Source organism: Schistocerca piceifrons, chromosome 2 (genome assembly GCF_021461385.2).
Source record: "Schistocerca piceifrons isolate TAMUIC-IGC-003096 chromosome 2, iqSchPice1.1, whole genome shotgun sequence".
NCBI classification, from domain to species: Eukaryota; Metazoa; Arthropoda; class Insecta; order Orthoptera; family Acrididae; genus Schistocerca; species Schistocerca piceifrons.
Window position 1 is genome coordinate 137,383,726 of NC_060139.1, and position 18,235 is coordinate 137,401,960.

The 18,235-nt window shown below is 38.0% G+C and overlaps 1 protein-coding gene across 1 annotated transcript in view; it reads left to right on the forward strand.

The window, feature by feature from the left end:
• LOC124775038 (DNA polymerase alpha catalytic subunit) overlaps nucleotides 1-6,729 on the forward strand; it is a 256,724-nt gene extending 249,995 nt beyond the window's left edge. Inside the window, exons 29-30 of the mRNA XM_047249816.1 lie at nucleotides 5,532-5,607; nucleotides 5,905-6,729. Of these exons, the coding sequence (XP_047105772.1) occupies nucleotides 5,532-5,607; nucleotides 5,905-6,086 (258 nt within the window). The 3' untranslated portion in view covers nucleotides 6,087-6,729. The remainder of the gene's footprint in view (nucleotides 1-5,531; nucleotides 5,608-5,904) is intronic.
• Nucleotides 6,730-18,235: the final 11,506 nt, after the last annotated feature.

Consider the following 18,235-nt stretch of genomic DNA (forward strand, 5'->3'; position numbering starts at 1 on the left):
GTAGTTATCGTACGTGGCATCTGTTGACGTCATTGTGACTGTTGCAGTAGGCTCGTGCGTCTCGTAGATTCTGTCTGCGGCGAGCAGCAGTTCGTCTACTGATCTTTCGTCATATGTAGCTAGTGTAGTTCTTACTTGCGTTGGTAGCTGTTGTTGCCATACGTGGAGTAACAGTCTATCAGAGACTGTCGAGCTATCTACCAGGCTGCGTAAATGACGCCAGTATTCTGACGGGTCCTATCTCCCCCGTTTCTCTTGGTACAGTACTTGTTTGACTCTGATGTCGACTGACTTCACACACCGAGAAATTAATTCTTCTTTCAGACTACAGTATGCCAGACTACAGTATGCTCCTTCTGTAGGCAAGTTCACTATAATGTCAAATATCAAAGCCAAATTACTTATCACCAAGGTCAACTTCTCGTGATCACTGACTATTCTTTGTTGTAGAAATATATTTTCCATTACCGCGAACCATGAGTGTGGCTGAGAAGGCATGAATGGGGGCGCTCGTAATTGCAACCGTTGAGTCGGTGAAGCGTTCAAACCAGCGGGTAGTTCCATTGCTGTTACTTGCTGTGATTGTGCTGCAGTAGTCCCAGTTTCCGATGATGTTGCCTTGTTGGTATGTGCCATGGTTGTTGAACCAATGTCATTCCTTTGGTCCAGTATATGCTTGAAGTTCGTATCTTTCGAAATATGCAACTGTAAAGTTTCTATCTCGTTCTGAAGCCTATGAATTTCTTCTGTTATCGAACTGTATCGTTTGCCATCGTCGTTCATTGCTTTTGCAGTTAATGTTCGACGTAGCTAACGAAAGGTTTAAAGTTCCTTAATCGGAGGTCACCAATTATGTAGGTGACTTGCCTACAGCAAATAATTGCATAGCCGTCCGGTATAATGTGTTACGAAAAAGTATTTATTCACAAAAACTCACAATGAGAAGAAACTAAAAAAACAACAGAGAAGTAACAAAAACTAGGAGACTCTATAGTCTTACGGCAAAGATAAAAAACAACACATGACCAGAAAAAAACTCTTGCGCACTTTTGATATCACTTTGCACCAGACATGAAAAATATCACTGCCACACTGTCTTGAAATTCCCATTTTCTTCGGGTCCTGACTTGGGTGCCACGTTCTTACGTTTTTCACCACAGAAAATAATATCTTCTCATTTCTGTAATCTATTGATCACATATATGAACTTAAGTGTCAATGTACTCGTTGATTAACGATGTACTAGAACTGCTGTGCGAACAAAATTCTCTTCTTAGACATAAATATCTTCATCTTCTCACTCGTATCTCGAGCTTTAGAAATAATTAAGTACATTAAGACATAAGAGTTGGTTTAAAAACCATATGAAAATATGAACATGCGTCTTGACTTCTCAGAGTCCAATACGTGAAGTAAGTTAAAAGTCTCTAGTCTCAAGCGAGTCCAATACATGAATGTACATAGAAATCCATATTCAATTGTTCATTAGTCTTTTTGAAATCATCACAGACACCAAAGAGCACAGAATACTTCATAAACTTTTCTTTTTCTTCTCTACCGTACAAACTCTATAGAGCATACAGCAGGTACATGTCTACCGCCATTCGGCCACCGGGTCCATCTTTTTCTCATAACTGTTTTTTGACCTGCACATACAAATAGGTGATGCGCAGTAGGGTGTATTCAATTTTCCCACTCACCTCTAAAATATCAGGTATTCGAAACGGTGGAAGGCCAAGTGGTTCTAGAATTTACTTCGATATTCTCAAAGCACTACACAGTGTACCATATGTTTCGTGCCAATTCATGGAACAACGTTTTTAATAACCATTTGTGCACAGTAAAACTGTCTAAGATTGCAACAAAGACACAGGTTTGGCAGATATCAATGTTGGAGAAAACCACTAGCTCTGATTCTTACGAGGCGCAGAGTTATGTTTGCTTTAACAGTTCTTCGAAATGAAAGCACTCCTAAAGTAGTTTAAAAGTGTCCTGATTTTGTAGTGGAAGGGAGTAGTATTTTTCTGATTACTAGGTCACCGAGTAAGCTGACATACGAGCAAGGAACTGACGTATGATCAAGGAAGTTTATTGAAGAGACACCATGGTAAATGGTCCTTTGTCTCTTTGAGAGATTGCCTCGAAGTTCAGCCAGCAGGTCTAGTTCAATTAAGAGGGAAAATGGCTGGAAATGAAGGACAGTAAGATGTGGTTGGTGAAATAAACTTCTTTTTCTGTGCATTTGGAGGGAACAAAGTAATAAAAGTCTCCATTAAGGGCATGGCCATCTTACCTTTGGCTATTTATTCTGTTGAGACGAATTGCATACCTGTCATGATTATGTATGTGTGTTTCAGTATGCCACATGTTAATATAATGTGTCTCATATTCTGAAGAAGAGGATTCTGTATGTTTTAAGTAGGAGATCTATCCTCTATTTTAGCTGGCAATGGGAAGACTGTGGTGTGTGTGTGTGTGTGTGTGTGTGTGTGTGTGTGATTTTGTTAATTGTTTGGGCTGCAGTCTAAATTTTATAATATTTTATTTTACTTTAAGCATCATGTCCTGTTCAGATTTAATAGTAGTTAAACTTTAAACAAGAAGTTCATAAGTTAATGCTTTTCCCATCAACCGCCACTAATTCCATGGTATTTATGTTAGTACATTACAGTCATAGCACTGCTCTTTTTTGTAAGGATTAATAGAGCACTATAGAAATATATTCACCAATATTACTGACAATGAACTTGTTAACGTGATTTACGTGTGTTTCTTAGTACAATTTGCTGATGGACAGTGGGAGACGACATGTTCCGAGGTGAAAGCTATTCTTATGAACACTAGAACAACGTGAAAAACTGAGGTCTTAATTCTAAGAATAGGTACTGGATAGACACCACTTTAATAAGACCAACTTAATATAGGGAGCTACAGTGTGATGGAGCAAAATACAATGAAGGTGGCTGCTGAGGAGCTTGGCAAGGTGCAGAGACTGGCCTGCTTAGCCATAACAGGCAGAATTAGCAGCACATCCACTACTGGGATGGAGACCATGCAGGACATGTGCTCATTACACTTGTGGGTTATAATGGAAGCAGAACTAGAGCATATAGGATGATAACTGGAAATATTGGGTATCTTTAGGGTATCCTGAATCCACACCAATATGGGATGTGTTATATATAGGAATGGTCAGGGAAATGCCAGCTACCATATAGCAACTTGCAGTTGCTCCAACAAACCTTCCATGTAACAGTTGGAAGTAGAGAGCAGTGGAAGAACAAACCACAACACCATTAGGAGGCATAATCTGCTTCACTGATGGGGTCAAAATCACAAGGGCCTTGGGATGGGTGTATGGGATGCAGCCTAGACTAGAGAGAACAGTCTCTGTAGGAAAGTTGGCCACATTGTTCCAGGCAGAAATAAATGCTATCAGGGTGTACATGGAGGAGAATCTGCATATCATTCAGACAGTCAAACAGCTGTGAAATCACCATCAGGCACTGCAGTGAGATCAAAGATCATTGCAGAATGCTACAAAGCCCTTTTGGGAAAACAAGAGGGTACACCTGCAGTGGGTTGCTGGTTACTCTGGAATCAGTGGCAATGTGGAAGCTGATAGGCTAGAAAGGACAGCTGTTAAGACTCCATTTATTGGATGGGAACCAGTCCTAAGCACAACTAAAGTGACGATTAAATAGAAAATACAAAACTGGATCAGAAGACAGCATGCTGAATATTGGACTGTGACCCAAAAACAAAAATATGGCAAGCTAATTATACCAGAGCCATGATTTAAGAGTAGTTCTGTAATCGTGGGCTTGAACAGGAAACAGACTAAACTCATGGTAGGACTAATGCCAGGCTGTTGAAACTTTAAGAAACACCTACACATGATAGATGTAAAGAAGCCTCTATGTGCAGGCCATGTGGTGAGGATGATGAAACACAACCTCACCTAATCATCCAGTGCAAAGTGTTGCGTGATCAAAAGAGAGAATATTTGTTTGATAAAGTCCTGAAGAAATTATGCCTAATAAAGAACTAGCAAATGGCCTACTACTGTATAAGGGTACTGGTTGGCTTTACTGGAACCATAGGTAGCAAAATGGTGCAGCAATTGTGGGATAGGATGTTTTTTGTTTTTATCTTCCTGACCAAATAAAATAAAATCAAATAATAAGAAGTATGTAAGTTTATGCTTTTCCCATCAGCCACCACTAACTCCACAATACTACTGTCAGTACATTACAGTCAGAGCACAATTCTTTTGTGTTAGGACTAATAGAATGGTAGAGAAATATATTCACCAATATTAGTGACAGTGAACTGTCAATTTGATGTACATGTATTTCTCAAAACTATTTGCTGATAGAGAATGGGAGACAAGGTGCCTCTTGATATATTTTTTGTATTTAACACTTTCTAAAATATGTGCCCTGATGTAAGATTTAAAGAGTTACATATTTTGGTAAGAAGAGAATAATTTGGGCTAGAAATACAAAAAAAAAGTCAAGAGGCACCTTGTCTCCCATTCTCTATCAGCAAATAGTTTTGAGATATACATGTACATCACATTGACAGTTCACTGTCATTAATATTGGTGAATGTATTTCTCTACTATTTTATTAGTCCTTACACAAAAGAATTGTGCTCTGACTGTAATGTACTGACAGTAGTATTGTGGAGTTAGTGGTGGCTGATGGGAAAAGCATAAACTTACATACTTCTTATTATTTGATTTGATTTTATTTGATCAGGAAGATAAAAACAAAAAGCTGGCTCTGGTCAGTATTCCCGTCCCCTTGTTATTGACAAATAAATGCCTATGCTGTTCATACACTGTTACATTTCACACATTGTTGACTGTGACACTTTGCCTTGGAGAAAGATGGTGAGAGATGGCACAGTGGTTAAGACACTGGACTTTAATTTAATTTGAAGGATGGTGCTTCAAATACTTACCTAGCCATTTAGATTTAGGTGTATGTGGTTTCAGTAAATCACTTAACAGTAAGTTCTAGAATAGTTACTTTGAAAAGAATGGTGCTGATGTCCTTCATTATCCTCCAATCTGAGTTTGTGCTCAGTCTCTTAATGAGATCATCATCATCATCCCCTGCAGATAGTGTTTTTTTCCTGTTTGGCACAGTGAGAGCCTTGTACAATGTCTGGTGAGAGGCAGAGTCAGTCAAGCTTTAGAGATTAAGTGCCCCACTCTGTGGTCTGGAGCATTGTGATCTTGCTCCTAAACCTGTATCATATTGTAATAGTCACAAGCTTATTGCAGTATCAGTTCCCATCAGTTATATGTTGTGTCTGCCACCATATGTTTAGCTAACAGTTTCTCTTCAGCATGTGTGCTACAATGGATGCCATCCCCCAATGACATCCAAAAGGCATTTTCACTAATCTCACTGAATCACGTCTGTTATACATTTATATTGCTGTTTAATGAAATATTTACTCATCGTCTTTCTGTAAACAGATGGAAAGAGATTTTATTTTCCTTTTCCTTTTTCTTTCAGTATACCGACAGTGAGCTGTACAACCAGCTGTCGTATTTTCGGCACATATTTGATTTGACAAAAGCTCCCGAGCACAGTAAGTAAACATTATATGAATGCATTTACTTCCAATTAATATTAAAATTTCTAATTAATATACATCTCTCATTCTGGTGATTTGAATGCTGGGGTGCTGGCTTATTTTGCACATTCTGTTTTCTGTCAGTTCAAGAAAGCTAAAATATTTTATAGTGTTGATTTCTGGACGCCTTCTACACTCAGTTTAAAAATAAGGTTATAAGAATTTGTTACTCTCAGTATTTTAGTGATAGCAAACAGTCATGAATAAGTAGTTTGTTTTTAACAGCAAAAAAATAAATTTTATTGTCCACAGAACCAGGTGCTGTACGAGTACAAAATGATGTTGATATGGCATACGTAAAATTACAGAAGCAGGTGGACTTGATACTAAGTTCTAGTGCCTACTGCTCCATAGATCTTCACAGATTATTTGCAGATATGGGTTTTGGGATATCCGAAACTCCAGGAATACAGGAACTTCCCAGCTCAAGCTGATTTCCCATCAAATGTTTTTTACTGTTGCTTTTATATGTATAGATTGTCTTTTATTAGAAAAAAACTTTGTACAAAATTTAGTTGCATGTATTTTCAGGAGTTATTTTAATTTATATTTGTAAATATTTTTAGCTGTACAGTTATTCTGCAGTGTTCATATAACTGTCTTTCTCACTTCTTTATTGTACATACAGAATGAACTATTTACATTTGGCACATACTTTTATATTTCAGACAGTTAAATAAATGTAAAAGTTTGGTCCTATATTTCCAAGTGCCTACTTCAAGAATTTATTTTTTGTTAACCAAAATTATACTATATCTGAAAGTTCATTACCTGCTCAAGTAACAGTATCCTTTTATGACAGATAATGCACATTTTTATGACTTTGGACAAACTTAAGGGACACACTTTGGGAAATATTACCAGTAGATAGAATACCAGCACACCTTGCTAATCCAACAAAAAATTATATGACTTATACTAATCCTATGCTTATGCTTCACAATGTACGTTAAAGAAGAACCTCTTGTATAAGTCAATAAGTCAACTTTTTAAGGGAACTCGTGTCATAAGCAGACAGCAGGTAAAGCAGTATACATATGAATCTATGTAAATACAAAGAACAAATGCAAAAATTAAAACTATTTATGACATATTCAGCAGTGTTTTATGTCTCCAGAGTGTGCCCTTACCTTGTTCCATTACTAGCCTGGTGTATGTTTATTTGCTATGTAAAATCACTTCTGTGTTGCATGAACTGTGGAACAGAATTTTTAACACCATTTCATATCTAGTTTATCTGTTCAAAGGTTCAGTTTTGAAATGCTTTTTCATTGGCTGGCTTTGGTATGTCACAAATGTTTTTGAGACAGTGGTTTTCTATGTCGGGCACCTCAGATTTGATCTGTGAAGGGGTCTCCCTCCTTCATAAATTACTTTCTGGCACTTCGTCACTGTTGTTGTTGTTGTGTGTGTGTGTGTGTGTGTGTGTGTGTGTGTGTGTGTGTGTGTGTGTGTTCGTTCGTGTTCGTGTTCAATTCTCCTCCTCCTTCATACTGCTGAATTTCTGTGTTTGTTTCTTCTCTAAACCTTCAATGCTCGAAGACTGATTCACAGTTAGTGCGTTGTTTCCTTCTTTCTCAGTGTTCATGTCTCGAACAGCCTCACAGTTGTCTTGTAAACACAGTGTTTCGATGTTTTTGTTAGCAGTTTAATACTGAATTGTTTATTAATTTCAGACAAGAATCACTCTCTACAGGCTTGATAGGACTCATTATTTCCTGTTCCCTTTTGTTACTCCAATTAACAGTGCTTCCTAGGTGTTTTAAAGATCCATTGTTCTTAAGGTACAAGTTGCTTATCTCCAGTGTTTCCCTGCTTATTATTTGTCTTGTTATTACCATACACTTTGATCAGTTTTCAAATCCACTTCTTGCTTCTCTTATTATTTAGTCTTCCTCTGTTACACTTCAGCTAAAATAACTCAGTGACTGGCAGATTGCAGTGGGGGGAGGCATTATTGGGTGGCATGCAGCTAGCCAAGTTTGTGCATGCTCCTAAAGAACAGGCAATACTGTGAGTCACATAGCACTTGAGAAAGGGATATAATTGGCTGGCATCTACAACTCAGCTCTTTGAAATGTCAGTCACAATGATATTTCAGTGGAAGTATATAAAAACTATTTTATCTGCAGAGTCTAACAAGTTCACATCTCTGCCAACTGATGATGTCTATTTTAGTGCCTTCTTCAATGTCAGGTACTTTGAGACCTGTCATGAGTGTGTGTAAAAAAAAAAAAAAAAAAAAAAATGCAGATTCTCTGTCTTCAGTCCTTACTTTACATTTAGCAGCCTCAAAGCACATTCTAGTCAGTCTGGTTGATTTAATAAGATTTCTTTATTATTCCATTATCTTTCATATGCCTTCATAGCCTACATTAAAGTTTGTAAATAGACAGTGGTTTTAGAAGATGATTGTTTGAGAACAAGATATACAGGAAAAAGAAATATCAGTGGGTAGAGCATCTCTCAGTTTCATTTCATGTACTCGCATAGTTGCAGAGCACACCACTAGAAGTTTGTCTTCGTCTGCTATACTTTGATTAAAGTAACTTTGTGACTGACTGCCATGGTGGCTGGCAATGTTGCGAAGTGGAGCACTAGGAGGCAGGTGTGCCACAACGTGGTGAATAATGGAGAGACATGTGCATTTTGTACCCTTGAATTCACTAAATGTGAATCAGTTGTGACAGTCCAACAATGATTTCACACCAAATACCAGGTAAAAGCTCCATCAGACAAAGGAATCAATGGGGGTCACAACACATTCCGTAAGAGTAGCTGCTTACAAAGTGCAAAGAAAACAAGCCAGCTGGGATCATCTCTAGACAATGTGGAGCATGTGAAGGAATCATTTGTGCAGATACTGCAGTCAACTGTCTCGTGCATCCTTTGCAAATGCATGCTTGTAAGATCATATTGGCTGCATTTGTTAAATCTGCAGACTAATCAAGACAATAAACTTCATTATTACTTTTGCTATGACTTGCACTGTCTATAGGAGAAAGATAGTTTTCCATAGAAGTTGGTTTTCAGTGACGAAGCCATGTTTCATGTGTCTGGAAAGGTGAAATGTCATACTGTGCATGTTTAGGGCTCAAAACATCCACATAAGATTGTAGAACACGTTCATAATTTATCTAAAATTAATGTCCTGTCAGTGGAGTCTTCATTTTCAAGAAGACTGTGCTCCACCACACTTTCTTTCTGGCATCTGTGATTACCTCTTTGTCTTAGCATTGGATTGAATGTGCTTCCCATCATGACTCGGTTTATCAGGGCCCCATGATCACCTGACTTCACTGCATGTGATTTCTTCTTATTGGGGTTATGTCAGAGACTGTGTTTTCCTGTCTCCACTGCCACGTAATCTGGGAGAGTTGCAAGGAAGGATAATTAATGTGGCCGTGGGTATCAACCATGGCGTATTGGTATGTGTATGGGAAGAGTCTTACTATCACAATTACTTTGCCTATATCACAAATAATGCCCATATCAAGTGCGTGTAATACGAGTTAAAACTTTAGAACAAAGCTCCATCCACATATGTGTGTCTGTGTCTATTTTCTGCATGTCTTTCAGTTTTCCATACTGTTGTCTTCTGAAATACTTTGCACAGCTTTCTTTTGAAACATCGGCAGTACTTAATGAATAATGCTGTGTACCTTATTAACAAATTCCTACTTTTTCTCAATCAGTCATTTGTCTGAGTGTGAATATTGGTCTGCCAATGACATGCTACTCCAAAAACAAGCCTGTTGTTCCAAGGTTTTCCTCCATACCAGAGAGTAACTTTTGTAAGACAATGCTAATGAAGATCTTGTATGTACTACATAGTTCACCTCCCTAAAAATCTCATATTTGGACCTTTTCTGTGTGTTATGTATACAGTGAAACTACTATTTTATGTGTTCGTGCAGTCCAGACTTAATGCACAACTGAGAAAAATGTTAAAACCCTTCAAAATACGAGCAAAAAGATGTGGAATTGGCACATATGATGAAAAATCGCAATCCTCTCCAATACATTGTATAAAATATGCATAAGTGAAGGAAATTAAATTACAGTTCTAAGTTTATATAATAATTTGCTGTGATGAATTTCATCAGTGTGTAACAGCAAGTAAAAACTCGTCAAAAAATTGAAAATGGAATTTGGGCACAAGGTAATCGAGCAACTTTCTGACATGCTACGACCACAGATCATACGTCAAAACACACGTTTTTGAGAGATCTTTCCTCTGTGCTCATAAAAAAAAGCAAAAACTGATGAACATGGTAAATTAAAACAAAAATATCACACCAGTTAAGTGGTTAAACCATAGGCATAGATGCAGACATCTGCTTAGTGACAAAATTTGTCAGCATTGCTGTTACTGTTTAACGCTTTTCTTACGAGCCACATTATAGATGCTTGCCACTGTCAAAATGTTATTTTAGGCTCAATGAGAGAAACAGACACAGGAAAGCTCAGTGAATTTGTGTATACTGTGTAAAATGTAAATTTGAAAGAAAGCTCAAGGCGTTACTGTTTTGCTTCATGTCCTCTGTCACTGCTGCCAATCGTTACGGTCTACTGTGTGTGGTGCAAAGCATATGTGTGAGTAGTCTATGTAATTGTTGCAATGGTATTGCATCAGAGTTGAACACAAAAATCTTTAAAATGTGCTATAGCGTGTAGCACATGATCTGCATAAAAAGTAATTTTCAGCATTTCACAAAATGCTTTCACCCCTACCTGCACTCCTGTTGTTGAAGGGCCACTCCCTCTCTCCACACCTCTAGCAGGTGAGCTCATTTTGTGTGTGTTAGTGTGGTGTGATGGATGCACTGGATGTTAAGTGACTTAAACAAGTCACCAGCAAATAAAAGCCCACTAGCTGGAAATAGCCAATGTTTCCTCGAATATGAGAGGATATTCAAGACTTAGTGTTTGGATTTAAAAGGTTAACAATTGATATTGTTGCTGAATACAGTACATCAGAAATATATGTAAAAAGATGAGACTGAATGTAAGTGGAATAAGAAAAGTTGGTGACTGGTCCCCTTTGTCACCTATTGGCTGGGTCTGAAACACTTTGCGTCAACTGTTTTGCTTTTCCATTGTTGCTGCAGTCTAGCAGTAGTTGTATCATAATTTCGTGGTGAAGCTAAACTTTGCAGGTTGTACTGGCAACACTGATTGTGGATTATGTCAGCATTTCCTTTCTCATGTCTCCCCTCTCCACAATGGACTAAAATATTCCCTCAACTCTGCCACCACCTGCGGACCAAACCATCTCTTTGTGCCATTTATAACTTGTTCAGTCACTTTAAATGTCAATAGGAAGAAAACGGTATGAAGTCAAGCAAGACTTCGAGTAAGAACTTACTAGGAGGAAATGTAAAATCAGGGAATTTTTAGTATTCGTCTTACGGGTTTTTTGCAAGTGTTATGAATTATGGTGTAGAATTGCGAAAAACATAACATCGGAGAATGTAAAATTGAAGTTCCGCTGTATTAAGAATTCCGAGAATTAACAACGTGAATATAAAAGAGTGCACTTGAGTGATAACATACCACAGCAGCATATTTGCAGATGACCGACACAGTGGGATATCAAAGTGAAAGCTGGAACAATGGCCTTCAAGTTATTCTACTGTCAGAAATTTTGAGGCTTTACTTAAGGTATCGAAAGGCTTACATTGCACAGGTGTTTATGTTCCCGAGGGTGTTTTCATTCCGTCATCACACCAACAAGAAAATGTGTGTTTTTGTCACCAGGCGTGTTTGCTTTATTGAGGCAAACCATCATCAGTGGTATGTAGCTAAAGATATTTACAATTTGGTTTTGTTTACAATTTGTTGGATTTGCTTACGGTAATTTCTGCTTGGTTTTTACGTGCTTTTTGGAAACAGCACAATGTATGATTAACTAAAAAGTAGGAATAGATATTTAATAATACTAGTACATAATGAAAGCTGAACCTGTAATATCAACCAATACTGCAGCAAACACAGGCTCCCTAAAATGAAGTTCTTGTAATAGTAGCAGATAGTTCATTTCACTTGGAATTTACTAGTGGGCTACTATCTCTTAAAAAATCCATGATTATTTTGCAAGCTATGTATGATGGGATAAAGTAAATCATTCAGATAGTTAAGGGAGATGAAAATTTAATTGTGGTGGGGGACTGAAATTTGATAGCAAGAAAACAAAACTAATGACAAATAATAGGACAACGACAGGGGTTAGCACACTGGACTCGCATTCGGGAGGACGACGTTTCAATCCCGCGTCCGGCCATCCTGATTTAGGTTTCCCGTGATTTCCCTAAATCGCTTCAGGTAAATGCCAGGATGGTTCCTTTCAAAGGGCACGACCGACTTCCTTCCCTGTCCTTCCCTAATCTGATGAGACCGATGACATCGCTGTCTGGTCTCCTCCCCCAAACAACCAACCAACCAACAAACTGCAGATCAAAAGTGAAGAAATTGAAGAAAGGCTAGATACTAAGGAAATAGGACCTGCATAAATTGCAAGAAACAGAGATTATTGGAGTTTCAAAGGGAGCATTAGGAAATGATTAATCGAAATTGGGAAATGAATATAACAGAAGATGAATGGTTAGCTTTGAGAAATCAAAAAGCAGCAAAGGATTAACAGCCAAAATGACAAGGTCCTGAATAAATCCTTGGATGAAACATGAACTACTGACTACTTATTTAATTGACAAAAGGATAATATATAAAATGCTGTAGGCAAAAGGAAATGCAGACGTATACAAAAGTTTGACATAAATTGTACAATGCCAAACCAAGAATGGTTAGAGGAGAAGTGGAAAGCTTTAGAAGCACGCACTACTGTGAGAAAGATAGATACGGCCTGTAGGAAAATTAAGAACACCTTTCAAGAAAAAAGAAGAATATGAATACCAAGACCTTGGGTAGCAAAGCCACTGTGAACCAAAGAAGGGAGAACTGAAAAGAGGAAGGAATATACAGAACTATACAAGGAAAACAAATGTGAAACAGAATTGACAAAATTTTAAAAGTAGAGAGAAGAATTGCTAGAACATGCATAAATAAGAAATATCAAAAAGCTGGGCAATGGCGGATAGTTCCAAATGAAGTGGTATACAGAGAACTGGAGCCCACCACTGATACTATACGAAAGAAAAGGATCTCTTTTTGTGGTCACATTCTGAGGACACCAGAAACCAGATTATCAAGGAAAATTATTGAGAAACTCTGGAATTTGAAACAACAAGGAGGATGGCTTAAGGAAATAAGAGAGGATATGGAAGAACTGGAAATAACTGTGGATGATTTGCAGAACAAAACGCCAAATTTAAAGAAGTTGAGGGACACAGAAATAAGATTTAAACCAAAAATTGACAAACGACATACAATGAAAAGGGTATTTACAGATAAGGAACGACGAAAAGCATCGGAACGAATGAAGAGATACTGGGCCACTCGGAAGGGGAAAATACCAAAGAAGAGGACCAGAAATGATTGACTGAAGTGGTCCAATGAGGCCGTAAAAGCAGAAGAAGAAGAAGAAGAAAGGAAAGAGGAAGTGAGATGGGAGATGTGATAACACAAGAAGAATTTGACTGAGTATTGAAGGGGTTAGTCAAGAAAAGTTCCTGGAGTACACAACATTCCCTCAGAATTAATGAGATCCTTGAGAAAAGCAACCATGACAAAACTATTCCAGTTGGTATGCAAGATATATGAATCAAGCCAAATACTCCAAACTTCAGGAAGAAAGACAAAGTATCGTAGGCAAAAGAGTGAAGTAAAGGAAATATTTGTAGATTTAGAGAAAACATATGACAATTTTGGCGGTACACACCTTTTTTAAGTTCTGAAGACAGTAGGAATAAAATACAAAGAATGAAAAGTTATCTACAACTTGTACAGAAACCAGACTGAAGTTACGGGGAGTAAAGAATTTGAAATGGAAGCAGTAGTTGATAAGGAAGTTAAACAGGTTTGTAACGCGTCTCTGATGTTATTCAATCTGTACATTGAGCAAGCTATGATGAAAACCAAGGAGAAATTTAGAAAGGGAATTAATGTTCAAGGTGATGAAAGAAATCTTTGTGGATTGCTGATGACATTGTAATTCTGTCGACAGTTATGGTCTTGGAAGATTAGTTGAACAGAATGGATAATGTTTGTAAATAGGGTATGAGATCAACATCAACAAAGTAAAATAAAGGTAATGAAATGTAGTCCAGTTATATCAGATGATGTTCAGAGAATTACGTTAGGAAATGAGACACTGAAAGCAGTCAATGAGTAACTTTATTTGGGCAGCAAAATAACTGACAATGTCTGAAGTAAAGAGGATATAAAATGCAGACTTGATAACAAGAAAAGCATTCCTGAAAAAGATAAATTTGGCAACAGAAAATATAAATTTAAATGTTAGAAGATCTTTTCTGAAGGTGTTCGTCTGGAGTCTAATCGTGTACGGAAGTGAAATGTGGACAGTGAACAGGCGGGACAGCAAGAAAACAGAAGTTTTGAAATTTGGTGATGCAGAAGAATGTGGAAGATTAGATGGGTAGATGAGGAGATAAAAAAGAAACTTGTGACAGAACTTGACAAAAAGAAGGGGTGAGTTGAAAAGACACGTCCTGAGGTGTGAAGTAATAGTCAATTTTTTTATAGAAGGGGGGGGGGGTGCACGCGTGTGCGGGTGTTGGGGGGTATAGAAGTTCCAGAAAGAGACCATGGCTTGGCTACAATAAGCAGATTCAAAAGGATGTTTCTTGCAGCAGTTACGCAGAGATGAAGGGACTTGCACAGGATAGACTGGTGTGGTGAGCTGCATCAAACCATTCTTCAGACTTAAGAAGACCATGACAAAGATGACATTAGCTCAAGGACAGGACATCTCTGCTTCAGTTTCGTAAATTTGAGTCCATGGTGCTCCTATGTGTCACTGTATGGCATAATATCATGTATAGATTCTTTTTCTTGCCTCCATAAGTCTGGTCACAGTCACAACAGATGCTACCTTTGTATGTGTTTTATGGTAATATGAGAGGGTAATCCTTCACAAATTGTATATGTTGTTCTCACTTTCTACATCTGTGTGCATCCATTTTACATATAATCCCACAGTGCTTACGATGTTAGATATTTGGCACATGCTTGTTCTGTATTAATAAGTGATGGCATTACAGAACTGCTTCAAAATGGCTGCAGACCGAAACCGATAGTGGAATTTACTGAATTTCATATATCAGACAGTTGCCTGGTGAAAATGTTCTCTTTACGCGAAAGGCAGGTAGTTGGACTTCGCCTGGCTGTAGATATACTTTTCTTGTTGTGGTCTTCAGTCCAGAGATTGGTTTGATGCAGCTCCACATGTTACTCTATCCTGTGCAAGCTTCTTTATCTCCCAGTACCTACTGCAACCTACATCCTTCTGAATCTGCGTAGTGTATTCATCTCTTGGTCTCCCTCTACGATTTTTACCCTCCACGCTGCCCTCCAATACTAAATTGGTGATCCCTTGATGCCTCAGAATATGTCCTACGAACTGATCCCTTGTTCTAGTCAAGTTGTGCCACAAATTCCTCTTCTCCCCAATTCTATTCAGTACCTCCTCATTAGTTACATGATCTAACCGTCTCATCTTTAGCATTCTTCTGTAGCACCACATTTCGAAAGCCTCTATTCTCTTCTTGTCTAAACTATTTATTGTCCACGTTTCACTTCATAGAAATACTTTCAGAAATGACTTCCTGATGCTTAAATCTATACTCGATGTTAACAAATTTCTCTTCTTCAGATTTTTTCCTTGCCATTGCCAGTCTACATTTTGTATCCTCTCTACTTTGACCATCATCAGTTATTTTGCTCCACAAATAGCAAAACTCATCTACTGCCTTAAGTGTCATTTCGTAATCTAATTCCTTCAGCATCACCTGATTTAATTCGAATACATTCCATTATCCTCGTTTTGCTTTTGCGTATGTTCATCTTGTCTCATCCTTTCAAGATACTGTCTATTCCGTTCAACTGTTCTTCAAAATCCTTAGCTATCTCTGACAGAATTACAATGTCATTGGCAAACCTCAAAGTTTTTATTTCTTCTCCATGGATTTTAATTCCTACTAAAAACTTTTCTTTTGTTTCCTTTACTACTTGCTCTATATACAAATCAAATAACATTGGGGATAGGCTACAACCACTGCTTCCCTTTCATGCCCCTCAACTCATATAACTGCCATCTGGTTTCTGTACAAATTGTAAATAGCCTTTCATTCCCTGTATTTGACCCCTGCCACTTTCAGTATTTGAAAGAGAGTATTCCAGTCAACATTGTCAAAAGCCTTCTGTAAGTCTACAAATGCTAAAAACATAGGTTTGCCTTTCCTTAATTTATCTTCTAAGATAAGTCGTAGGGTCAGTATTGCCTCACATGTTCCAAACTGATCTTCCCCCAGGTCGGTTTCTACCAGTTTTTCCATTCGTCTGTAAAGAATTTGTGTTAGTATTTTGCAGCTGTGACTTATTAAACTGATATTTCAATAATTTTCACACCTGTCAACACCTGCTTTCTTTGGGATTGGAATTATTATATTCTTCTTTGAGTCTGAGGGTATTTTGCCTGTCTCATACATCTTGCTCACCAGATGGTAGAGTTTTGTCAGGGTTGGCTTTCCCAAGGCTATTAGTAGTTCTAATGGAATGTTGTCTACTCTCGGGCCCTTGTTTCGACTCAGGTCTTTCAAAGCGCTGTCAAACTTTTCACACAGTATCATATCTCCCATTTCATCTTCGTCTATATCCTCTTTCATTTCCATAATATTGCCCTCCAGTACATAGACCCTCTATGTACTCCTTCCACCTTTCACTTCTTTGCTTAGAACTGGTTTTCCATCTGAGCTCTTGATATTTATACAAGTGGTTCTCTTTTCTCCAAAGGTCTCTTTAATTTTCCTGTAGGCAGTACCTATCTTACCCCCTAGTGATATATGCCTCTACATCCTTACATTTGTCCTCTAGCCATCCCTTCTTAGCCATTTTGCACTTCCTGTTGATTTCATTTTTGAGACATTTGTATTCCTTTTTGCCTGCTTCATTTGCTGCATTTTTATATTTTCTCCTTTCATCAATTAAATTCAATGTCTCTTCTGTTGCAATACACATTAAGGATCAAATGAAACAGACCCACTTAATAAGTAGCACTTAGCAGTGCCTTAACCCAGACGATAGCAACAACACTTTGTGACATGAACTCCAAGAAAATCCTTGCAGGTAACCATGATTGCTAAGCCACCATTCACATTAACAGATTGATAATAGCAGAGTCCAAGGTGCCATGCCAGATGCGCCCAATATATTCTTAAGAGCCTGACTTAACCCAACCCTCTCTCAAGTTTTCTAATAAAATGTATATTTTTATACAAGGTAAAAATATATTTAAAAAAAAATGGTGTGACTTACCAAACGGGAAGTGCTGGTAGAGAGACACAATAAAAAACACACAAACACACACACAAATATCAAGCTTTCGCAACCCACGGTTGCTTCATCAGGAAAGAGGGAAGGAGAGGGAAAGACGAAAGGATGTGGGTTTTAAGGGAGAGGGTAAGGAGTCATTCCAATCCCGGGATATGTCTGTATATGTGAGGATGGATATGTGTGTGTGCGAATGTATACCTGTCCCTTTTTCCCCCTAAGGTAACTCTTTCCGCTCCCGGGATTGGGAAGGGAGTAAGACAGGGTTGTAGCCTGTCCCCGATGTTGTTCAATCTGTATATTGAGCAAGCAGTAAAGGAAACAAAAGAAAAATTCGGAATAGGTATTAAATTCCATGGAGAAGACATAAAAACGTTGAGGTTCGCCAATGACATTGTAATTCTGTCAGAGACAGCAAAGGACTTGGAAGAGCAGTTGAACGGAATGGACAGTGTCGTGAAAGGAGGGTATAAGATGAATATCAACAAAAGCAAAACGAGGATGATGGAATGTAGTCGAATTTAAAGTCGAGTGATGCTGAGGGTATTAGATTAGGAAATGAAACACTTAAAGTAGTAAAGGATCTTTGCTATTTGGGGAGCAAAATAACTGATGATGATCGAAGTAGAAAAGAGATAAAATGTAGACTGGCAATGGCAAGGAAAGCGTTTCTGAAGAAGAGAAATTTGTTAACCACCGAGTATAGATTTAAGTGTCAGGAAGTCGTTTCTGAAAGTATTTGTATGGAGTGTAGCCATGTATGGAAGTGATTTAAGTGTCAGGAAGTCGTTTCTGAAAGTATTTGTATGGAGTGTAGCCATGTATGGAAGTGAAACATGGACGATAAATAGTTTAGACAAGAAGAGAATAGAAGCTTTTGAAATGTGGTGCTACACAAGCATGCTGATGATTAGATGGGTAGATCACATAACTAATGAGGAGGTATTTAACAGAATTGGGGAGAAGAGGAGTTTATGGCACAACTTGACAAGACGAAGGGACCGGTTGGTAGGACATGTTCTGAGGCATCAAGAAATCACAAATTTAGCATTGGAGGACAGTGTGGAGGGTAAAAATCGTAGAGGGAGACCAAGAGATGAATACACTAAGCAGATTC